This window comes from Cebidichthys violaceus, unplaced genomic scaffold (genome assembly GCF_023349555.1).
Source record: "Cebidichthys violaceus isolate CVI_PGR_0920_01 unplaced genomic scaffold, fCebVio1.0.p SCAF_17, whole genome shotgun sequence".
Lineage (NCBI taxonomy): Eukaryota > Metazoa > Chordata > Actinopteri > Perciformes > Stichaeidae > Cebidichthys > Cebidichthys violaceus.
Genome location: NW_027176340.1, coordinates 7,800,375 through 7,825,965, shown reverse-complemented (window position 1 = coordinate 7,825,965; position 25,591 = coordinate 7,800,375). Strand labels below are relative to the sequence as shown.

Below are 25,591 nucleotides of genomic sequence, written 5' to 3'. Positions count from 1 at the left end.
AGAGGCCACAAGCTCACTAACTTTGCCCAGTAGGTGGCCCCTAGCCAACCTCTCTCTCTCTCTCTCTCTCTCTCTCTCTCTCTCTCTCTCTCTCTCTCACCCACTTATCCACTAACTGAAACACATGCACACACATAAACACACACACACACACACACACTCATATGTGCTTGTACACGTGTCACACGCACACTTTCAGCTCCAGGCTGCCAAGACACTGGTGAACGACAGCTCTGCCATTGTGTTGTACTTTATTACACCTGAAACTCTGAGCCTCATGCATTTTTAATCGAGGTAATTTGCACAGGCACTGCGTGTCTCTGTGTGTACTCTGTCAGTGAGACTGTCTTAGCCCTTATCTACATTCCCCTCTCACACTGCAATTGCTCATCTGAGGACATATAAACCACAGACCTTGGTACAGAAGATTACCAGACAATATTGTTTTTATCACACACAGTGATCTGAGAGCAAAAAGAGACGTAAAGCACAGCTTCATCCATTGTACAAGTCCCACTATTCATCATTTGCTTGGGCTTTCACTCCATCTTTCAGAGGAATTGTTAAAAAAGAAAAAAAAAGGTTTTGCTTTTAAGCCCATCAGCTATCTGTGCATTTACTTGCAACTAGTGAGTTATTGTTCTTTAGGGTTCGAATTTTCATAGTAGAGATTTTGCTTGAATATAAATCTATCTATGGTTGTAAAGTAATATACAGTTGATGCAAGGTGCACTAAGTGCACAATAGTATAGGTTTGTCGATTGAATGTCCATGTGACAGTGCTGCAGAGTCCAAGTCATATAAAAACAAGGTACTCATTGTCATGCAAAACATTGCTCTCTAATACTATTATTTCTTTTGAGCAGTAATCTTTCCACAGCAATAGTTTATTGCCAATGTTTTGGTTGATGTATTTATCAGACTACCCACTGTTGCGAAAAGCAGCTGTGTGCCTACAGTGTCTAAGTACTGTTTTGATATTATCTCTACAGTTTCACTCTTTCAGAGCCAAAAGAGTTTCATTATTGGCAAATTTAATATGATCATCAAATAAAATCACAGATTCACACCAGAGCAACCTCAGTAATACTGGGTCAGAGGAAATTCTGTCCTTCAAAGCGCCAGTCTGTTCTATGCATTATTATTATTATTTTCTAAGCAAGGAAAATCCTGCGATTGCTTGCATCCGAACGTGCGCGCATCAGTGAGTGAGTGAATGAGTGAGTGAGAGGGTGTGCACCTCTATGTTTTCCACAGCTAATACTGCATTCTGCCGTAGCTAATAGAACTACAGACACAGCTATTCCTTGCCTTTTTATAGACCTTCAACCTCACATTTACACGTGTCTGCCTAAATAATTGCTTTAAGTCGCAGTTAAGCCTGTGAGATGGAGCTGAGAATAAAGCGAGAGGGTGTGAGATATGCAAATGAAATACAGGTCTGATACAATTTCGGACCAAACGGGTGGATAGCCATTTGTGAGTTGTGTTCATTCAGTCACACCATACAACAGTTGTCATTGCAGACACACCTGGCGGTGATCTTCCCTCTACTGACTGCTCCTTTTCAGTTTCAGAGGTTTGCATTCCATTGTGGACCCTGATTGTGTAAACACATTGTCCTATGTTATCCATATGGACAGTACACACCGATCAAGGTTTGGGAATATAACAAACATGTAAAACTAACAATTCACATATAACTCAAGGGACTAAAAGTTAGCCATAACCTAGTTATGTAGCTGAAGTCTAGTAAATATTCTACCATTCTAACAGTAGGATGAATTTTTACCTGATAGGTTTATTCTTCACATCTGGATCCCTGGCAGTGATGATGCCAACCGTCGCTCCTACTTTTGCATCCTCCTGCACCTCCATGAGAGTGCCCTCTGCTGGTTGAAAGATGGGTGGCTCATCTATGTCCGACACACTGACGCGAACAATGGTCTGGTCTCGGAAGGAACCCAGGTCTACGAAGCGAGGGTCAACATGCTTATTTACTGCCTCCACAACAACATTGTGTGTGCGCTTGCTCTCGAAGTCCAATGGCTGAAAGAAAAACAAGATTCTGTTTCAAGATTGTTTCCTTTAACATAAGCCATTTAAAGTGGCATCATGTGTAGTACTGACACTGATGGCCATAATATTGTAACAGTACTAATGAATGATAGCAGCACTTAACCAATGCATTAGTGTACACTACTCGTGCAACGAATCATAAAACTCAATGTTCAGATCGTATCACGGATCAGAGTCACGGATCGGATCAAATTTCGGGTCAGCACAAAAGAAAAAAGGTAGCAAATATAACTTTTGCCGCTGACACTGATTGTCAATCATTGATGATCCATATTGTTGTTTGATTACAGCAGCTGGTCTACAAGGCTCCAGACTAATTTTAATCACATATTTTACTGAATATTGGCGGATAACGATCGCCACTAAACTTTATTTCACACTGCAGTGGTTAACGTTAAACTGTGTAATTAATCCGCAGTTCACGTGCGTCTCGAACTGCGACGAGTAATCCGTACGGATCACGGATCAACCGTGGTCCGTTACACCACTAGTTTACACGTATCCCTTCTTGTTCGAGTTGATGGATTCTTTCCAGTTATTGTTGCGGCTGCATCACCAGCTTACTAAAAAGATAGGACGTCGTTGACAGTCCATTGAAAACACTTCTGCTGGCAGGAGTGTTGCATGTCCATTCGTTCTGCTATTAGGCCTGATTCACAACAAGGTCTTTAAGGTAAAAAAAAGTGAAAAAACACCTCAACTTTTGAACAAACTCGTCACAGACAGTACCTGTCAAACCCCAGTGCGAAACCAATGATCATCAATCATCAAAGAACAATCATTTCTCTTTCTACACCTCCTCAGACGCGCATTGAGTTTCTCTGTCGGAACAGGGCCTGTTAGTTGTTCAGCATATTGACTAAAAAGATTTAACTGCTGTGAACAAAAAGACCCGAAACTGTTTTTGTTGATTGTAAAGCAGCAGATGCCCAGTCACTTGCTGATTTCTAGCCAAAAGAATCCCAATCACTTTTCATTAGATTCTACCATATATGGTAAGGATTGATGTGTGTGACAAAGAAGCTTGATATAACATTTAAAAGATTAATAAAAAAGCACACCTGATGATGGTAGCTACTTAGATTTTTTAGTTACCCTTTTCCAGCGCAAAAAAAAACACAGGAAGGAATATCTCTAAGCTTAAACATTTACCTCATTGGTGGCATGCTGTAGAGGAAAGAGACTGAATAACCAGATACTGTGTTTGCAATGAAAAGTATTTGCATGTTGTTGTTTTTTGCCTTTTCACTGGTGAAAATCAATATCGGCTTAACAGACAACAGAAATAGCAGTGCAGCATTCGTTTAAGTTAACTGTACCTTCTTGATGGAGACAATAGCTTCCTGTGTCTCTACATCTGTGGTGACCTTAAAGAGTTCTCCTTCCTCTTTGATCAGATAGCTCATGTCTGTGTTCTCTCCCATGTCTGCATCTGTTGCAATGACGCGTCCAACTGGTGTCCCCACAGCTGCCCCCTCTGACACAGAAAACTGGTACATCTCTGGTATATGGAGTAGGTGGCCGAAGGTGGAAATCGCATTGACGGATAAAACAAGGAGAGTTTGGTTTAGCAAAGCAACAGAGGGAAGACTTGATAAAAAAAACAGTGTACGAGTAATAAAACACCACAAAAGAGGAAGGATGAGAGACAAAGTTGACGTGGAGAAGAAAAGGAAAGATAAATGGATGGCTCTAGGTGGAGAGGTTGGAAGTGAATAGTGGTAGAGGAGATGGATTGGGAGCAGAAACAGAAAAGAAGGAAGAGGAAGGGATAAGAGAGTAACAAAGACAAAGAAGCTAAAGAGAGGAAGAGACGGGTAGTGAAAAAATGAAGTTGGGTTGGGAATATAATGAATGAACAGCAACAAGTAGACCTCAGGCGGTTATTGTAGGTGTGACTATTGCGTTCACATAAAAGGGAGTGTGCAAAATAATATTTTGTCCGTACACATCAATGTCTTCCCTCTCAACACATGACAGTAAACAGTACTACTTGTATGCCTGTTAAAATCTAATTAGATCAAAATAATAAGCAATTGTAACTGTATTGAAATTGCATTAATGAAAAATAACAACAACAAAGCAAGTATTATATTTAGTAATCTGCATGATCAAATATGATGACTGTTATTTGTGCTGACACATGTAGGCAATCCTAAATCTGAAGTTCTGTTCAAATGACAGAACAGACTGAAGAAAAGGTATACGATCTGCCACAGTCCAATATGAACAAGATACAAAGATAAAAGCAAAAAGATGAAACTTGATGTGAACACATCAAAGTCCTTACATATACAGAACGTCATCTTCCCTTGCATCTTATTTATGAAGCTGCTTTCCAATCTCTTTCTATTCCCTTACACCATACACTGACAATACTATAATCCTGCAGGGTTTATCGCTCTGACTGGGTAAATATGATTTACTGAGATGGAAAAAAAGGATTTATACAGAAATAAGAAAAGGTGTGTGGAGACGTATCAAATACAATCCACCAGGTTGTCAGATGCTGTTCCCCCTGCTGTAACAGAAGTAACAGTGTCCTGGTTTAAATCTAAAAAAGAGGGCAAAATGAACAGTAGAAATAAAAGTGGCCAACTATTTTAGTATTTTATTCATGAATATATTAATAGCATATCAGTAATTGGGAAGAACATTAGTGGCTAGGGAAATCTGACTTTTAAATACACTCACTTTTTATTGTGCTACAAGTACTTCTGTTGGTCCAATATGTCAAAAAATAAATGAGACTCTTGAAGCTGTTTGCTCTAAGGAGACTTTCTTTTAACTCTTTGTGTGGTGAGCTGCATGTTTTAAATCTTACCTGTTACGCATCTGTGCAATTAAAAGATAAGTGAAAGCTATTCAGCCCCAAAACGACCTGAACATCATAAACACGTAACATTACGATGTGGGAACAATAAACAGTATTGATTCAGTCCTCTCTTGAACCTCGCTTAAAAAGACTGATCAAATGTGCGGTGGAACGTATCCATTCTCCACACTTTGTTAGGGGCTACAGGTTCATAGACTCATGAATTTAAGTTAGTTGATTTTCTTGGACTACACACAGGCCATTCAATATGGTCTCTGATGCTGCCACTGCATATTGGTGTCAGCGGCCAGCAGGTTGCAAACTATATTGTGTGTCTTTTATTATCCTCTCAGTGTTTCTGTGTGTTGGCTCATTACTCTCCTCCATTGCTTTACTCTCACTTCTGTCGCTTACATTCTCAGACATTTCCTACCTGTGTCTCACCATCTCTCTCACTGCCCTAATGTAAGATCATGTGCAGGAGACACTCACTCTGTGGGAAGCGCGGTGGGTTGTCATTAACATCTGTGATCACTATGGTCACCGTGGTGGAGCCGGAGAGACCGCCCATTTGTCCTGCCATGTCTGTTGCCTTGACGACCAACTCATACCGTTCCTGTGTCTCACGGTCCAAATCTGCCACCGCTGTCATGATGATTCCTAATAATTGAGGGATGGAGCGAGAGATTGAAGGAGAGAGACAGAGCGAGAGAGTGGGGAAAAGTAGGAGTAGTAAGTGAGGTCACGGAAAAGGTTGCATTAGTGGCTAGCGCTTGTGCCATGCACTGTATTATGGAGACACATACAATGTGCGACACGTTCCACTTCCCCTCAGGCTGGCTGGATTGAAGAGATCGTGTCATAGTTGCACCTCTGCTCATACAACATTTTATGGCTCAGCTGTATTAAAAGGAATAATATATAAGGGTGGAATGAAGGCATGCCTCAGCCACACTGAATGGCATCAAAACTCATCCATGGTAGGTAAGACTGCACTAAAGCTTAAGAAGTGTATCTCCAAAGAGCAAGCAAGGGACATGGAGAAAGTGATATAATATAGTGAGTGAGTTAGAAGGCACAGAGAGAGAGAGAGATGGAAAACTATATACAATGGCGTTGTTCACTCCAGAGTGCATATTCTGTTGCATTTTAGCAGAGTTAGTGGTGAGATGAAAACAAAATCTGTAGGCTACAGAACAAGATTTGGGCATCGGAAGCGTTCTGGTTTCCATTTGAAGTCTGTTTGAAGTCCAAGTACTATTGTTTGAGAGGTTCTTCGGTGGCAGGCAGGTAAACAGTCTGTGTGGGGAGCAGAAGAGGCCGAACTTGTTTGTTCCAACATTTTGGAACACAACGGCTATTGTCTGACAACGATTTAGCTTAAACGTAGCTATTAAACTGGCAACTTGTGACGCTATCCGGTTGTAGAGGTCATCTCTCAACTCCAATTTTTTTGGTTGCTAATCGGATTGAAGACAATGACCGGGTATGGGAGAGTCTTGATCCAGATATCAATTATCCAGCTATCCACTGTCTACACTGGAACCACAGAGACATTGGACCTTGTCTCCAGAGGCTTATCGTGGTCAGTCTGAATGAATAGGTTCCAAGATTATATGTTAGATGTGACCATAATGTCATGACATGAAAAAACATGACATTTGCCACCTGAAGTTTCCATAAAAACTACATTTGGTTACTCAAACAGCCAGTACTGTGGTCTCTCTATCTCTATCTGTCTCTCTCACAAACTAGCACCCTTCCTAGTCCTTCTTGGTTTAAAAGAGACATTCTCATTCTTGGCCCAGTAGCTGCAGCATCAGTAGCTGGCTGGTTTACTGTGCAGTAGTAATATAATTCCACTTTACCCCTTGGGATTTTCCACATCAGAATCTATTGATGCATTTCCTGGGCTTGGTGTGCTGTCTCACTCCCAAAGGTTTGCATTGTGCTGGGTACACAACTCACTGATTCACATTTAGCCCAGGGCCATGTTCTATGAGTAGCCAAAATATAGTACATGCAGCACTGGAGTTAAGGAAGGAGACAGATGACATGCTCCTCTTTCATCCACCAAAGGCCAGAGGGGATGCATCTAAATTAGGGTTGTCACAAGTACAGGCCCAATCCGCAGCTAGTATACAGCACCATTGCTCCAACATCATGGTAGATACTATATGTGGATGTGTCTACATGGACTGCATGAATGCAGCCAGTTAAGTCTATGCGATCCACATTCCAATGCATATCACGGAGTCTTGACATTAACCAATTTAACACAGTAATAGGGCCGTGTACACCAACTGTGAAATAGAGCAGCCTCAGTATGATAATGCATTGCATTAATATTAAAGGATGATGTTCGAATATTTTTTTTACATATATCAATTGCATTTCTGTTCTTAAATCTAATTCTACTGTGTATGTACAAAACTATCTATCCATCCATTTGGGTCTTGGCTACTATACAAATTGAGAAGAAATACGTTGTATTTCCAGATAAAGGATGCAGGTGTTAGTTGTTGTTTTTTTGTGTCTATTAGTAGTTATTGGCTGAAACTTTATACAATGCTTGTTTTTGGCCAATTGATTATATGGTTTTGGCCACAGAATTTTGATTGATCTGGGAATTGTGGTCTCCGGGCTTGACTTTGATTAATGTTTTATAGCAAAAGAGAAGAAGCACAAAAAAAGTAGCAGGTGTAGTAGGGAGGGCTGAATGGGTTGCTGTTATCATTCTTACCTGTGTGTCTGTCAACAGTGAAAATCTTTTCTCCATCCAGTACACTGTACACCACTCTGGCACTGCTGCCGTACGTAGGGTCGTCAGCATCTGATGCAGTAACCTTCATAACGGATGTTCCTGTTGAAAAGAGACAACATTTTGTCAAAAAATAAATAAATAAAAGCTTCTGAGCCAGGAGGCCACTGGGGAAACTTTAGACAAGTGCTAGAATTGTACGCTGTATATGGAAGCGCTGATGTGGGAATGTAGGTGTTTATTTCATGCGTCTGTATGTGTGTGTGTGTGTGTGTGTGTGTGTGTGTGTGTGTGTGTGTGTGTATGTAAAACTCAACTTACAACGTACTTATATCTTTGCAAGGACCAATATGAGTTGAAGACGTTCAGAGTGAGGAGATTTGTAGTGCCTGTACTTGCTCTTTTAAAGAGGGGCCTGAGGGCAACACATTGTTGTTATGGTTCAACAAAGATTTTGGTTTAGGTCAAGGTTAAGAGAGAGGGTTGATGGGTAAGAGTCGGGGTTAAGCACGCAGATGTGATGATTACGGTTAAGGTTGTGGGCTAGGGAATGCAGCACATTGATATGGGGGACTCACAAGTAAAGTAACAGCATTGAATGTATGAGTTTGTGCCAAGACCTGTTTGTGTGTACATGCATACTCTGTGATTTTACTTGGGAGAGGCAGGTTAATGCATTTAGATAGCACTGCACCAGGTAGCTATTTTATCTCGTTTTTTAAACAAATAGTTTTTGATGTTGAAATTACCTTTTCACTACACCGATGCTGAGAGTTGTCTTTGCCTCTCATCGGCAAGGTAGTTGCGCTCAGAGATGAAAGGAAACACGGAGGCATAAAGTCAACATTTATCTTCAAAGACTGTTAGAAGCTGAAGAAATCTACAACAAACAATTACTTGTGATTACCGCGCTTAGGCAGAGAATAGAATAATTTTCACATGAAGCCTCAAAATTTGAATTTGTGGAGCAGGTGTTAAGTAATTATTTCCAGAGTAGTATATTTGTCAGCAGTGTGCATACACAAGCCAATGGCAGCAAATAGGCTGGCACATCTCTCCATTTAGTCACACATTTTAGTAAAAGCTTGGCCTAAAGCCTTTAAAACTTCATTTTTAGGTTAAGAAACAACTGTATACTTGCCTTTTAGCAAGTGAGCATTTTCTTTTCTTTTCTATAAATAATTTCACTCTCAGGAGAAATAAAATAAAAAGGGAGATGTTACTAGGTCCTCGAGGACAAGAAGTCGGTCTTTGTCTCCATGCTTCTGGCCAATGCTATGGGTAATTACTGACAGCTGGTGTTGTCCACCAAAGGTCACCGCTGAAGCCTTTCTCAGAGCCCTGTCATGCTACTGTCCAGCCACATAATGGCCATATGCTAATGATGCTAATTAGCGGGAAGTGTCAGAGCACTGTTTGTTTCCTGTCATCCAATGGAGCTCTTAAGGGGCAAAGAGGGAAGCAGAGGCCAGTGGATTATCATTAAAGTCAGCTGGCCATTAAATCAGACAGCTCAGATCACTATCCTGTTTCTGTCGCCGATAGCACTCTTTTCTTCACCCTTCATGTAGATAGGAACTGGCCCGTTTGCATTCGAACAGCATATGAACAGCATATGATACAGTATTCTACCTGGTCGATGATAAGAGTGAAATAAATGAGGGTGTTCAGTTTTGCAGCTATTCTGAACTGCATGGGAATGTGACAAATTAGCTCAAAGATAAATTATCCTGAGGAACAATTGTTTTGAAATGGGATAAGTGAGGACACACAGAAATGGAGGGATGGATGGATCAGCGTTCCTCCAGCATGTGCAATTCCAAAGAATCATGAATTCTAGCACTGTCAACAGCCTTGTATTCTGATATATTGCCGCTCCCAGTGGATTCAAAGCACTGCATATTAAAAAGGATGGAATGAGCCTTTAATTCATATTCTGAGTTGTACAATAAAGTCATTACTCTATCCAAACATACCAAAGTGCACACCACCCTGATCCTTAGAAGATCAAGATATGCTGCATCCCAGTTGGGGGATGAGTGAGATATCGTCCTTATCGTATTGAAAACATAAGGCTGTATAGGTATTTTCATTACTGGCAGCAGGCAGGGGAGAGCTAATTCTGCCTACATGGTTGGCCCTACCGCTGTGGGTCCAACAAAGTCATTTTCGTCCATGGGATTACTCCCTTATCTTAATTTTCCCCAGGTAACAATCAGTTTGATGCTCAGCTGTTTCTGGGTACAGGCTTGCAGCAACGTCAGATGGCTTGGAAGAACTATATAAATGCAAATGCTTCTTTATTGTGTTTATATTAAAAAGAGAAGTGAACCAGGGAGTTTGGCACTTGGGTTCTTATTAAAGCTCTGGCCTGCATCAGTGTTTTTAGTGGGAGAAGTCATTACTTACAGTATCTGTTGGCGTGGTTGGAATCTCACTTAAGCAGATTCTACTGTTGATGGAGTTGTGGGAATTCAATAAAAATTATTGACTTTCTCAGATTCGAATGTAATGCATATTGGAATAGGAGAAGTATGTCTAATGGAGAGAAGCTCCAGATATTCATTAGCTCAAGAGGAGTTGTTTTTCTCTCACCAGCTAAAACTTCAATCACAAATTGCTCTCAGATGAGACAGCACGCACCGTAGCAATAATAATTTTAATTACCAAAATATACAGGTTTGTTTCTCTTTATTCCCCCTGATGGGCCCATTTGTTTTGGATGAGTTTTTTTGGTTTCATTATAAAACAAAACTTTATTTTTCTCAACATATCTATGCAATAACGCCAATGATGAAATTGAATGACCCAGTCAATTATACCTTCTGTTGTAACTGTTATTGTTTATTTAAACATCGCTTCAAACTTTTTGTTATCAGTCAATGGTTGATATTCTCTTCTTACTGAAATGGTGTAGCCAGGTGTGTGTGTGTGTGTGTGTGTGTGTGTGTGTATTATAGTACATTACTGTTGGGTGACTTGGTGAGGTCAGGTGAGGTCAAAATTGCAAGGGTCACCCAGAAGTCAGAGAGTCTGGGAACAACACTTTATGAATTGTGACACTTGCTGAACAAATGGATATTTATTCACCTCACTTACTCATGCGTTCAGAGCCTGCAGATATTTACACCATCAAAACAATATTTAATAGCAAAGTCAGCAATGTGCTAATTTTCATATGCTAATTTTTTCAAATGTAACACAAGTGATTTTCAGTATAATAATTAAATGATATGACAGCAAATTCATTTTTTGTTATGTTTCCCTAGCGTTCACCAAAGCATTCATGAGAACAGTGTTTTGCAAGGTTTCTCATTGCCGTGCAACTTTAACGAGGATATGGCTGGGTTAATCGTTTAACCCTCTAGCAGACCACAATAATTAATAATTGGGGTTGAATACCAGCTGTTTATTTCACACTTCTTACCACTTCTATTCTATTATTAATGTTTCTATTGTTAAAGTATAACACCTCTTTAATGCACTAAAGAGTCCCAGCAGGTATGTGAGTTTAGCAACTAATGAAGTAAATACAATATGCTTAGAATGTCCTTTCTATTAATTAGTTTGTTTCTTACTGGTACACAATAATACTTCTGACAATGTAATGTTGACATGGTGGGAAGAACATGACAGAAGCAACAGTCTTCACAAAATATTAACATACTGTCTGTGTTGCAAATGATATTTAAGAAGCAAACAGTTTCTCTCGAAGGATTATGTAAATAATATTCAGATGCAAACTAAACCTGGGACCATCTCTGGTTAAATGGAGTAAGAAGTAGGGTTGTTTTTCTGGGTGTGGAGCATTCCGTGGATGGTGGGTGAAGATAGCTATATCGTTAGATTTATGCACAAGTTTGGTTTAATGGTATCAACACAGGCTGTCGGAATGGCTTCCCACACCATTTCAGCTCTCTGGGAGAGATGGTTCAATTACTGCGAGGGGAGCTGGAGGAGTGTGCCACGTGTGAGACACTAGACTGACAGCTATTTAAGAGGCAGCCTCATAAAAGAGATTTGTGCCTATCTCAGCTGGTGTGGTACTGGTGCGAGCTTCAGTGGAGGGGTCTAACGGCTGCAGCACTGAGCCTCTTTCCCGCTACGACCCGCCTTAATCTGCAGGACTGAGTGCTCCCCGCCCGCATTATGGATCATTTAGTAAAGCCATAAAAGCTGAGGTGTTTTCACATGAAAAGTTATTTCTTCACTACTTCCACTGTGATTCATTCCTCTCTCGTCCACATAAATGCCCCAGGAGAGAGAGAGAGAGAGAGGCGGGGAGAGAACGAGGGAGAGAACGAGGGAGAGAAAAGAAGGGTGAGAGAGAATGAAGATTAAAGGGGAGAAAAATCTGCCATATCATTAATGCCAATGGCCTGTTTACCTTGATTCTCTTCCAAGGATTTAGGGATATTTTTCATTTCTTCTGACATAGTAAATCTAATCTTTGTTAGTCTTTGAACATTTATCTTTTAAAAGATTAGATCATTATTTGTTTTGGAGACAATATTGTGGGCCAGCATGTCATGCCAACTTTAAATTTGAATATCTTATTACTTTAAAGCATTTGTCTATATGACAATAGAGTTATTCTAGAAGAGTAAACATTGAGGAACAAAACCGAAAAAAACAAGACAGTTTTCCGTTTTTGTTGTCTCAACCAAAAAACGAAAATGCGAGAAAACCAAAGTCAAATAACGAGCCGATTTTGTTTTATTGCAAATCTGTCTTTTGTTTTTTTGCATGACAGGTATTACGGAAGTAAGAAAATGTAAAAATAAAAGTCAAGGCAATACAAGGAGCGAATGCAAGAAAAGTGTTTGTCTATGATGCAAGAGGCACATACCAGGGTAACAATAGAGGTAAAATAAATAATAAATAAAAAGATTTAGGGATGTTTTTCATTTCTTCTGACATAGTAAATCTAATCTTTGTTAGTCTTTGAACATTTATCTTTTAAAAGATTAGATCATTATTTGTTTTGGAGACAATATTGTGGGCCAGCATGTCATGCCAACTTTAAATTTTAATATCTTATTACTTTTAAGCATTTGCCTGACAATAGAGTTATTCTAGAAGAGTAAACATTGAGGAACAACACCTTTCCTGTGCAGAAACCTTTCGATACCCTTGGATCTGCAAGCCAGGCATCAAACTTTTTTGATTGTGTCGATGCTTCTCTGCTTGATCATATCTCTATAATAATGAAAAAATGAAAAGCCCTAATTAATTTCACAATTGCAAATCAATCGTGTTGCCGTTGTCATACACATCTCCCATGCCTCCTCAAACACTAAATCTCTCTCTCTCTCTCTCTCTCTGTCTCTCTCTCTCTCTCTCTCTCTCTCTCTCTCTCTCTCTCTCTCTCTCTCCATTCCTCCCTCTGCCACATACACACTGATTCATACACATGGCCACACACACCTATCAGCCCAAATCAATTATGTCAAGCACTGTGGTTAGGCACATAATGGTGGATGTTACTGGTCATATACATAAAGGAGGTTGGCAGAGAGTATTGATTGTAAGCTGCTCCTGCCTTGTCGCATTGCTCTCTCCTGTGATTCTGCTGCTCTAAATGTCTCATCTTCTGTTAGCATGACAGGCCCCAGCTGTCCTAATGGTGACTGCAGCAATTTGCAGCCTCCTGGGCAACCTTTCTGGACCACAGCAACAGGAAGGGTGATTATTACTTTAATCCACTTGTGGAGGTCTCACATTACATACAAAAAGAGTGGGGGATTTATCTCTCAAGCTGACTATGCTGAGGGTTAGAGAGAGAGAGAGAGAGAGAGAGAGAGAGAGAGAGAGCACTCAAAAGAACAGGAAGAGATAAATCAAAGGAAATAAGCCATGCATTGCTTGTTTTTGAACAACTTGTCCACAAAAGTACCCTTAACTGAATACTTTATGCTTTTTTGTTGAATTACAACAAGGGCCTCTTAGTTTTTTGCTTTTTTTACGCTATAATTTGCAGGTCACTTGCCAAAACAATACTGAAATACTGGTGTGTTGAAGAAAACCATTCAAGTCCAGCTCAGAAGTTGCTGTGATGGTGTGAGTTTATTGAAGCACTGGTGAACTTACAGACACAGAGCAGATCTGAGCCGGTGAGTCGGCCCAGAGCAAATGAAAAGGAAGCGTTTTATACAATAAGCAAAAGCAGTGATTATACTGTGTGTAAATAGTAGAGAACAAAAGGTAAGAGAAGGCCATGATCAGACATAATGTAATTACAAGTGGTAACAAAAGGCAGGAAGGGGGCATTTGCCTTCAGACCTGCAGCAAGGACACACAGTTGGCATTTGATCAAGTCACAGTCGGCGGCCTGAAGTAGCACCCAGGTGTCAATTGGTTAGTAAGTCTGCACCGCCCACAATGTCTATTCTTTATCAGGTGTCACAACATTTTTTTTAAATATCTGTACATATTGTTAAACCATTATTGATGCAGATTTCTTTTCGTCCAGCTTTATTCTCCCTCGTGCTATTCCCTGTGTCAGTCACCACAAACGTCCTACAATATGTGTATTGTGTGTATTATAGATGGGGCATTGATCTTCATAAAGACACTTGAATCATACATTCCACAAGTCTTCTCCTGTGCTGCTCTGTTGGCTTTCAATCTTGTCTATCTCCACAACTCATTTCAGATATTTTGAAAATGAAGCACTAGTGTACTAGTAGATATCTGTTCCAGGAGCAAATCATCCTATACAGATACTGCTTATGTTTAACTTATTTAGGAACTGTATGCTAAGTCATGTTATCCTCAAAAAAGTGTGCTTGATTCTTGAAATCCTCATAGTTTCAGTTGAAATAAACATTTGGTCCAAAGACAAACTGCTAAAATGTAGTTACATTAAAATAATCCTACAAAATGCACTGGGTTTCATGGCATTTACAGAGATAACACGTCTAGAGGTATTGAGGAATGGAAGAAAGCCTCAGATGCTGAGATTTGCTTACTAGATAAAAATGCAGGACATTTTCTTGAAACATATCCCTGCCGTTAAATGGCCATAGCAGTTTGTCAATTTCTCCTACCTGGCATTATATATAAGATAAATGCCAGTCCAAGGCTAATATTGCGTTGTTAGTTCTTTTTGTTTGGTAATTCTACACTAAATCAACTTGAATCATATATCAATACCTGAGGATGGTGGTCCACTTAATGTCTGTTATCAGACTGCTATTTGCCTACCTGTTGTTTTTTGGACACGGTGGCTTGTCAGTCAGCGTTACCTGAGGTTACAGGCTACGGAACAGATGTCGTGTCGTGCCACATCTCTGCCACTCAAAGGTCCTCAGGTCCTCTCTAATGGAACCACATCAATCACAGGATTAGCTCTGTGGAAACGTTTCGCCCTGTTGTGATCCCACCATCAAGAGCTGCCCCTCCTAGCCACATTTCCACCAGACTCCCTTGCTGTCACCCGACCTTTGAGTGGTAGGAAAGGATGTCTGCCTCGGTGACTAAATGGTTTCAAACCCAACAAACTGCACTGCTTTGTCAGTCAGCTCACATAAGGACTGAAAAAAAGTGACGGATGTCTCAGTATGCATGTTGTAACACAGTGTAATACTGATTTCAAATTGGAAAAGGCCTGTCTTTATTACTTCAATATTAGCTGGGCGTGTGGAGCATAAGCATTAGCTTGGGGTGCCACTGTGTTGCACTGCCAATAATGTCTGTGCAGTATGTGTCCCAGACATTGTGTCTAAAAACTCAATCCATCCATTGCTTACAATATGCCAAAGTCTACCTATGTAGTATTGTTGGGCATTATACTAGTTTGACAGTACTTTAGCCTTTGGTTTTTTTAAAACTTTTGAAGCGCAACTCAAAGCTACATTAATATTTAAACATTTTCCATGGCTGGGAAAAAACAAAGGGAAAAAAGATGCATCCCATTCAAATATTAATGATGCTTTCCAAAACATAAATATTTGCCCAAAATGTCATCCTACATAAGCTACCTGGTATTAACATATAAGCACCATCTGTTAGTGGCAGTGCTACCAGACAGCAAAGAATAGGAAATAAATAGTTTCCCATTTCTGTTTCATTCTACAGTCACATTTATTTATCATAGTCCCTAAATATAGGGATGTCCATACTGAAACACAACCAATGTGTCCGTCTGTTTCTAAGGCAACAATACACTCAAACATTATGTTAATTTCAGCTAAGTGGATTTTTCAGTCTTAAATGCACAGCTACAAACATACTTTTCTTAAAAAACACAAGGACCCTGTCTTTTTGATCTCTTACTGAGGGAAATGACAAAGACTTAAAAGGTATCCACACAACCTAGCCCTTAACGTTAAATTATCCTTCATGCAGATTAAATATTGCTTTTTCTACAAAACCTTTCATTGGCATTGCAAGAAATCAGGAATGACTATGAAAACTTACAAGGGCTTTATCCCACTTATATCATAGTCATTTACCATCGAAGAAAATTTCACGAACAAATGCTAAACGATGTGTACATTCAGCTGCAGGCTCCCGACTGTAACCCACATTGGAGGTCACGGCGCACTTTGGATTTCAAATCTGATGGACATTTGGGAATATATATCTTGAAATTTGCAATTGGATACAGCAGATCCCCGGGCCTGGCAAACATAAAAACTCTTAGGTAATTCTTGTCTGGGTCATTCAGGTTAGTTAATTATTGTGCGCCCCTGTAACTCCTCCATATGAGAAAAATCCAGAGGTGGTTCTGCCACCTCAGCCTCCATCCAGTGCAGAACAAGAGGTGAATGCTGACCATCCCTCTCTCACTGCAGTGAGACCTGGCATACTACTCAGGGTCCCAGTAGGGAGAGGGATGCGTCCCTCTCTAAGATGGAAACCTGGCGCACACTCTCTAGCACCACAGTAGGATTTACCTGGTGCTGCATGCACTCAGGGGGTCCCCTCTTTGAGTCAATAGGGCAAATCTCTCTCACGATACCTTCTCTCAATACAGCGCTCTTCCTAATACTGACATCGGCCAGGAGGAGAGTGAGTGACCTATGTGCGCTGTCAGTCTCAGCGTCCTGCCTTTCTTTTAGAGAGGACGGAAGTGCAAATTCCTTGCAAAACTCCTTTTCGTCAAGAAGCATGTCTCTGAAAGGATCTTTCCCTCCGGCTCATCGGAATGAGGCAGAAGAAATGTCTCACTGACTCTACCCAGTGCATGCTTTGTCTCAGTATGTCGTACGCATGTTTAACATGAAGAGGATGCAGCAACTGTTGGTTCATTACAGAGCGCACTCACAAGGCGTGGTCTTTCAAAACAGCATTTGTCTCACTGGCTGTGTGGCGCCATCACACAAGCATACAGTGCAGTGGGAGTAGAGCCTCCGCAGGGCATCGGGGTACACTCCACAAGTGCTTTATCCTCATCCATGGTTCTCCCCAGAAGAATGACCGTTGGCTGACATCTGCGCAGCGGCATCCTGGGCTTCTCCGTGCCATTCCATTCGTTTCTATCGGCGAGATGTATCTGAATCCTCCCTGACTCTTTCTGTATTTAGCGGTAGTTGGAGCGCTGCAGAACTTGCATTTTTATGCACGTATGGTGTGCCTCTAATCCGATCATCATCGTTTAGCGCAGTGGTTCTCAAATGGGGGTACGTATACCCCTGGGGGTACGTGAAGGCACTCCAGGGGGTGCGTGACATTTAAAAAAAATCTATTTAAAATTAGCATCCATTGGCTTCATGGCTTCCTGAAGAAAGCAGAGCTGTGGAGAAGGGCCTCTGCACAAGGGGATTTCACCTGCTTTCCTCAGAAGGAGGATGTGGACAGAGCTCCAGTCAAGTCGGTCATAGTGGGACATTTGACCAACTTGATTCAAGATTTTCATTCCTACTTTCCTGACATGGAGGAGGAATCTGCCCAGCTGGATTGGGTGAAAAACACATTTATCTTGTCCGAAGCAAACGGAAGCAAGCTACCTGTCACTTATCAGGAAAAACTCCTGGAAGTGTCATCTGACCGTGTCCTCCAGATGAAGCCACATCCACACTCACACAGTTTTGGGTGTGTGTGAAGCAAGAGCACCCTGACCTGGGACAGAAAGCTTTGGAGCAGCTACAACCCTGTGCCTCCACATATTTATGTGAGGCCTCCTTCTCTGCAATGACTGTGATCAAAACAAAGCAAAGAAACAGACTGTGCCTGGAGAAGAGCTTGATCACAGCAGTTGCCTCTCCACCACCAAGACTGACAAAGATCCTCAGTGAAGCACAAGTTTCTCACTAAAATGTAAATGCAAAAGCACTCAGTTCAATGTAACAATGCAATCTTCAGTGTTGACAGTTTATTAAATCAGACAGAGCGCTGTGTATTTTTTTCAACCAAAAATGCTTTGCGCTGGTTAGGGGGTACTTGGCTGAATTAATATTTCACAGGGGGTACATCACTGAAAAAAGGTTGAGAACCACTGGTTTAGCGTATAGAATGTCACGTATCTTCTGCATCGGCAGTGCTGTGTAAAGGACAGGGGTTAACTGTAGAGCAGCCCGTGCCTCCCTTCTTCATTATGGGTATCATTAACAGTTTGAAAACTGGTTTGTGTTGTCTGCTTGTGGACCTTGGTGTCACACTGGGTCTTAGACTACATCAGCTTCACCCTTAACCCAATAGGGACCGCTCTTAGAAAGCGGAGCCTATACGAAAAACATTAGTATGTTTTGTAACTCCTGATTCTATGAGTAAAGGGATAGCCCTCTAAACCGGGGGGCCCTCTGGCTCCACTTAAGCCAGTTGATAAAATGCTACTTTAAATTTTTAAATATAAAAAAATATTGTGTGCAGGGATGAATCCAATAGCGACACATACACTCTGTTTACAAAACGTAACTAATGTTGTAATTAGATGTGAGCTTGTTAACACGTTGCAATACATTGTAAAAGGAGACTTTGAATGCATCCCTGTTGCTATGGTTACTCATGTACTTGGTGTGTGAGTATATGTGAATGAACATTTAGATTAGATCCTGATGGGAAGGTGGCACCTTGCACGGGAGCATCTGCCATCAGCGCATGAATGTGTGTGTGTGAGAATGGGTGAATTTTGACAAACAGCGCTTTGAGTGGTCAGAAGACTAGAAAGGTGCTGATGTCCATTTACCATTTTTGCTAAATATGAATTTGATGTTTTTATAATGGAAGGATGGGTGTTTTAAATGAACGGACCTGTAAATCTCAGATTACCTCGCAAATGGACATCAGGCATCATTAGCTTTTCAATTCGCAGGTGATTTACATAATGCTATAGGTCCATTTTTATTCACAAAATATACCATGGATGGTGAGCCAAAAAGATGACCTGTTAGTTTGTAAGTGAACATCCATTAATCAAATAGACCTATGATGCAATTATTAATTTCTTCATTTCCTTTAAAGGAGCTGTATTTAACATTCTGACCATTAATATAGAACCAAACTATATTTATGTAAAGATATAGTGCAGTAATGTCTACCTGAGCAGAGAATGAAGTCGCTCTCCCTCTGTGTGTATTGTTATCGGAGCTTCTGCTTGTTTTGGTGACATCTCGGGGCTGCCCGCATCTGCTTTCAGTGCATGTGAGCTTGCCCCACTGCTTAGCTCACGGCTGCTGCTCTGCACTACACTTATGCAGCGGTTACAGCTGACAATTCCGTCCTGACTGACACCCACCCTCCGCTTCCCCCTCAGGTAAACACTGTTAGCTCTGTCAGCACTTTTGCAGCATTGTAGTTTGCGTTGATAGCACTGTCACCATGTTGAGAGCCGTTTAGAGGCAATAGAAATGCTCCCAATCTCAGGTTTTGCACCTTAAACCTGAAAAATAAAGAAATATGTAAAATAAAAAAAAAATGATAGAAGACAATTAAGCAAACTCTTTTTCATTTTCTTTGGAGTGAACAAAGGGCACAGTCACACATATTCACACAGAGGAGAAAAATTGCTAGTTTAGAGGCACGGAGAAATGTGCTTCTGGTGTGGACAACATGGCCTCAGCCAACTATGAGGACCGTGGTAGTTATTTCCTAAAAAGCCCACTGTCTCTCTGCAGATAAATGACGTGAAACTGCTCAAAGCCGACAGCTATCAATAGGGTAGCTATCTGCTCAGGTGAGGTGACTGGAGAAGGCAGAATCGCGGTATCCCCTGTGCACCTGCCAGAGTGTTCACTGCAGCGATTTTACACACAAAAACTACATGAAAACTAAAATCGTACTTGGTCATATAGGCTCTGCACAATATTAGAAGTAATTACTAAAGATTATTGACACTCTATTGTGCCATTGTTTAATGCTATTGGATTTTTACAACCGATAATAATAATTTCATCAGCAGTGGACCACCAGCTGAGTGTCAGTAGCATACACTCCAGCCGTCTTCTTTTTACTCCAAAGGTGGGGAATGTGTTGGTCCGGCAGTGCTGATGAAAAATTGAGCGGAGTTGATTTATTTATTTTTTAAGGAATTTGGGATCAATGGCATTGTGGAATGGTTATTGTTTACAAGGTACAAATAACACTGCTGGTTTGAAATTTACAAGTGGATCTACATGGTGAGGTTAACACACATGTTAACTTCACCATGGTTCATGCCTGATCAGATTTATGTTAGTTTTGGTTTTACAGGCTAATATTTATTTCAATTTATTTAATTTTTTTCTCAATATATTACAACTTCATTCTCGACATCTCAGAGAACACAAATGTGATATTTGTTTGATATGGGATATGTTTTGAATATGTTGAGAGTATTGAGCAAGAATCTTGCTGAAACACATATGGGCTATTTAATTCCAGGGAGTTATAAATAAATTAAAACAAATCAATGTATCATTGAGTTGAACAGGTGTTGCATGCACATTTAAAGAGGCTACTACTGCCCCAAATAAAACACACAAAAGAGGAGAGGAGAGGAAATCATGCCTAGATATTTGTTGACTTAGCAGAGATAGCATTAAATGATAAAAAAATGATCTGCAGGAGAATAAATATTTCAAAGCAATATAGATAATATACCATTATATTGTCATATTTTTGAATTGTCACCACAACATGCCTGAATTCTGTGTTTTCCTTTCATGATTAAAGACATTTCCACCATAAATTGATGCAGAAAAATTCACTAGAATGCAGAAAATAAAGTGTATGTGTCCCCACCAATGAAGAAACCAAACCCATACGCCCGTGTAAAGGGAGTAGGGTAAAGCAAAAAGTCAGTAAAATGTACTGAAATGAATAAATGAATTGAAGCAATCTTGGTTAACTGTTGTTATCACAATGTAATTCATGTGTTTTAATTCTCTCAGCAACACTATTTAAAAATACACTCTGCAATTGGTGGTCATTAGTGAGCCAGCAAACTATCATTTGTCAGTGAAGCACTTTACCTCTGGGCCACACTGTTGTCTCAGCTTGCTCCAACTAAACTACATATCGGATATTTTGAATTTGTATAATAAAGAAATAGAAAAGATATTTATTTGGGATGTAATGAATATGGGTATTCCCTAAGACAGTTTATTTTTGGTTGTGTTTAGTCCAGGATGTCCTCTATACCAATACATTGTATTAAATACATTTTTCACAGTCTTTATCTTCATGAGTCAGAGGACACAGCTAGCATTCTGCATGTTCTCTCTTCTTTCCCAACATAATGACATGCAAGGTTCTCAAAGCAACATTCAATCACCCATGCACTACAAATTTGATTTAAGACTGCAATTTCATTAGCAGCAAATTTTCCAAAGGACAACACAGAGCTCAGGCCCTCACATTTCATCATCATCATCTTTGCTGCTCATGTGTTATTTGCCCTCTCTTCTCCTTTTTCAGAGTTAACCAACCCTTGAAAAAAAATGGACAAATTATTATATTTTTTGGAGCAGATGCTGAGCAAGCATGCAGACAGACAGACAGGCAGGCAGGCAGGCAGGAAGCCTCTGCATAAAGAGGGAGGGTTTGAGGCGGCAAAGCTATGACAGAGACCGGCACTGGGGGACATGACAGGAGTGATAACTAAAAATGAATATGCCTCAGGCAGCTGACTACTGATTACTTTCCTACTATTATGGCCTCACGTTTTCCAAAGCAGTTTTCTGTACGGTTGGGCTTAAAACAGCACAGTGAGCATATCACTGGTGCGGATGATGCTTGCAACCTGCTTCCAATACGGCATAAAAAGCAACCTGGTGTCAATTCACAGGAGCTGTGTCAAAATGACATAAAAAGAACTGATTGTTACCAGGTTTTGAGTATATTGTATGTTCACACAGGAAAGGTGAAAAAAAATCAAGTATATTTACTATTAAAGATGACAGCATTCTTGCTTGGTGTTAATGGACAGTATTGTCGGGCAATGTAATGCAAAAAATAAATAGAAGAGCTGCCTACAGTTGGGAAAAACAATTGTAGATGTTGTTGAGATAGCTCAAATGGCATTTCGCAAATAAGTGGCTGGTGTTTCTTTGGTTTGCTTAGTTATCCTTGTGTTCAGACTAAAACCAGCAATGCATTTGTCCGTCTCTCAATTCATTCTGACTAACCTTCTGCATACAGCACTCAGCCCAAAATCCATTTGTAATTATGTAAATTCAAAACAGGTTACACAAATATAGTTTGATTTTCAGAGAAGGCTAAGTAATGTCCAAAAAGCAGCTGAGCACTACAGTTTTTAGCAATTTTTACTCCACCTTTTGAAACAGTACATTTGTTGGGAATTATTTTTAGCTGTGGATTAATACACATTTGGTGCTGAGTGTGATTATTCAGCAGCAGGACAGCGTATGTGGAATTGACCTAAAATAAACTGCAGTGCCCATGCCCATCGTAATCACCCAGGGTTACGGCATGGCTCACTGATGTATTAGTTTGTGGACAACAACAGACATCTACGACAAAGAGGAATATATCTACCTAAGGCTAACCTCAGGCCTTGGTTACAAAGGCAATACTTGTTAGTAAGGTAGGTCTTGCTGGTTTGGAATTTGTTGACAAAAAGAAAAACATTAGTCTTCACATTAAAGTGATAATATTCTCCAGCTATTTGAGCTATACTTCAAACACGGAAGGAGCAAAAGCCTAGGAGCCGGTAAGTGACATGTGGTGGTCAAGGTGGTCTGTCCGGTGCCTTTATTTTCTTTTCTTTTTAATCCTTTCATTTATTGTCATTGTGCTTGTGACCTTATCACTGAAATGACAAAAAAGATACTGCTGGCCCTAGCTGATGTTGGACAGTGGAACAGCGTGACAAAAAGAAACAGGGACAGGGCAGGAGAATGCTTGACTAAGCAGTAGCTGTTACCTCATTAGTGCCAGCGCTCTACAACGATGTTTAAAACATGAACTGCACACTCACTTAGTGCGTAATTTGACTGAGGTGCAACAGGGTCGAACAAGGGGGAGCAGCCAAAGTGGAAGGGTCGTGATCATTAAGATTACTTTAACTAACATTAACTGAGCGTGATCTCTTTGACTCCATGTATCTCCTTCTTGAGGAGATAATAGCTTTCTTGCTTCCTAAGCTTAAGCATCTTTTTCTAAATCTCTGGGTTATTTCTATTCTACCCTTCAGTTGCTATGTCTTTCACTCTCTCCCTCTTCCGCTACCTCCCACACACAACCACACACCCACACACACCCACCCACCCACCCACCCACCCACACACACACACACACACACACACACACACACACACACACACCATTCAGTTTTAGAGAGCACTGTAGGCAGAAATGCCCATGGTTTGGTTCATGCTGAGGAAGCAGGAATTAATTCCAATCAGGCTTGAACAGGGAAGAGTCATTCCATTCTGCACCACTCCTGGAGTCACTCAGCCAGGAAGCAGCCCCACCTCTACTGCATATGCATGATAAGACACACACACACACACACACACACACACACACACACACACACACACACATGCAAAAATCAGTATCACACACGACATTCTGAGCACACATGGTATTGTGATATCGCTTGGCAGCTAAACAGAATTATGTTTATTAAACATCAGCGGGGCCTGTGACATTAATATCATGCTAATGAAGCCCCTGACACCCTCATTCACCTGTCTTTTCCATTTCGCTGAGAACTTTAAGCAGCCGTGGTGTGCCGCTAATACTGTTGCTCACAATAACAACATGTTTGTCAAGATTGAAAGCATTGTGGTTTCAATGTCAAAAGCCTCTATGAAAATATGATGCACCCTCACCATTATATACTCTTCTGGAGCACCCCTCCTCTTTCCCCCTTATCCCCCTACCTCCCCGTCATGATTTACCTCATAACAGTGTGTCAGAGAACACAGCCACAAAGCTCATCTGGGAGTAGTGCAATTCGCCTCTCCTTTCTCTATGTGCCTGTTCGGTCTCCGTCATTTTCCATATTATTCCTACCTACGGGGCATAGCTCTGACACAGAGCATGTGGGGATCCTCCTCAAATGTCCTTGACACCATTCTACTTCTTTCTTATCCACAATGGATTCACTGACTCCAAATTTATTTTCATCTACAGTACCATCTCCTGTCTGCTCTTTTTTCCCATCTCTACAATTGGGGAGAATTTTAGCATATTGCTCTTCTTGGCATTTTCTAGCTTCCCCTGAGCCAAGATGGACAAAGCATTATGTTACAGGTCCTACTTATGCATCATGAAAATAGCTGTAAAACTGGTAATTTCATTCAGTATGTGCTCCTTTGGGCCATCCTGAGCTCAACGTTTGAAACTGCTATCCAGATGGCCCCTGTCTGGCTGCAATGTTTCTTGCCTTACCTATGGGGGACAGCTCTGCCACACTGCCGATGTAGGGACCTTCCAAGAACTTGGGCTCACTGTCGTTGATGTCCTGGACCTTGATGACAAACTCAGACTCTGATTCCAGAGGGCCATTGGAAAGCCGGTCCCGGGCCCGGGCCCTAAGTGTGTAAAAAGCCTTCACCTCTCGGTCCAGCCTCTCTGTGGCATGGATGTCTCCTGTTAGCTCATCGATGATGAAGATAGAGCCCGCCCCTTCTCCAGAGATAGTGTACTTGATGTTCCCCTCTCCTTCGTCAAAGTCTGTATGGATCTGTAAATTGAGATAAAATAAACGTCAAAATTATATTTGCAAAATACTACTTTGCAACAGCAAATACGTTTAATCAGAAACAGAAAGTAATGCTGCCAAGATGATCTTTTTATCAACTTTTTGGGGAAAATGCTGACACTGACGACTGTTGCAGTGGCTACTAGGGGTTGTACAGAATAGTCCAGTAGTCGACTGTCAAAACCTTTAGTCGACACTTTGCATCATTGTGGACTAATCGTTCATCTGTGGTTTTAGCATGGTGCAGTAATAAAGCAGTGGCAATGCATAGGTCACAGATACTGTGTAAGATGTAAAGGAAAAGTGAATGCTGGTGGTCTAAAAAGAATAGCAGCTGACAGAAATAAAGATGGTGGTACGTCACAATGCTCGACTACAATTGTTAATCATAGATTTGTATGAATCATTCTTTTCTATAATATGCCCACTTTAATCATCAGAATTTAATGTAGGCTATTTAGTGAAGGCAATCCCTGCAAGAAAGCAGTTGCATTATCTATCTCCAGCTTTAGTCCAATCAGATTGCAGCTCATTTGTAATTAGCCTCTCAGAGCCATTCAAGGACTCTGTTATTCCACATACCCCCAGATGGATCCCATCTGGGACTAGTTAATCATTAACTGGTTGTATTTGAGACTTTATGATGATACTTGATCATCGTTATTGGGTGAACAGAAATGATCTCCCGCAATTAATCAGCTACTTGACTACTTTTTGGAAGTAGTTGAAAACTACTAAAATGCAGCAGTCATGAATGCCCTGATAGCTACCATAATTTATTTAGATTAAATTAAAGTACTATTTAGTTGCAGTATGTTTGAAGGCTAAGAAGTAATAAACA

At 40.7% G+C, this 25,591-nt stretch overlaps 1 protein-coding gene across 2 annotated transcripts in view; it reads right to left on the bottom strand.

The window, feature by feature from the left end:
• Positions 1-25,591, bottom strand: part of LOC137873926 (cadherin-22) — a 162,619-nt gene that overhangs the window by 41,115 nt on the left and 95,913 nt on the right. For both annotated transcript variants that reach the window (XM_068712440.1, XM_068712441.1), the window contains 5 exons: positions 24,438-24,732; positions 7,638-7,757; positions 5,387-5,554; positions 3,399-3,580; positions 1,793-2,049 (listed from right to left, as the gene is read on the bottom strand). In XM_068712440.1, coding sequence (XP_068568541.1) covers positions 1,793-2,049; positions 3,399-3,580; positions 5,387-5,554; positions 7,638-7,757; positions 24,438-24,732 — 1,022 coding nt within the window. The remainder of the gene's footprint in view (positions 1-1,792; positions 2,050-3,398; positions 3,581-5,386; positions 5,555-7,637; positions 7,758-24,437; positions 24,733-25,591) is intronic.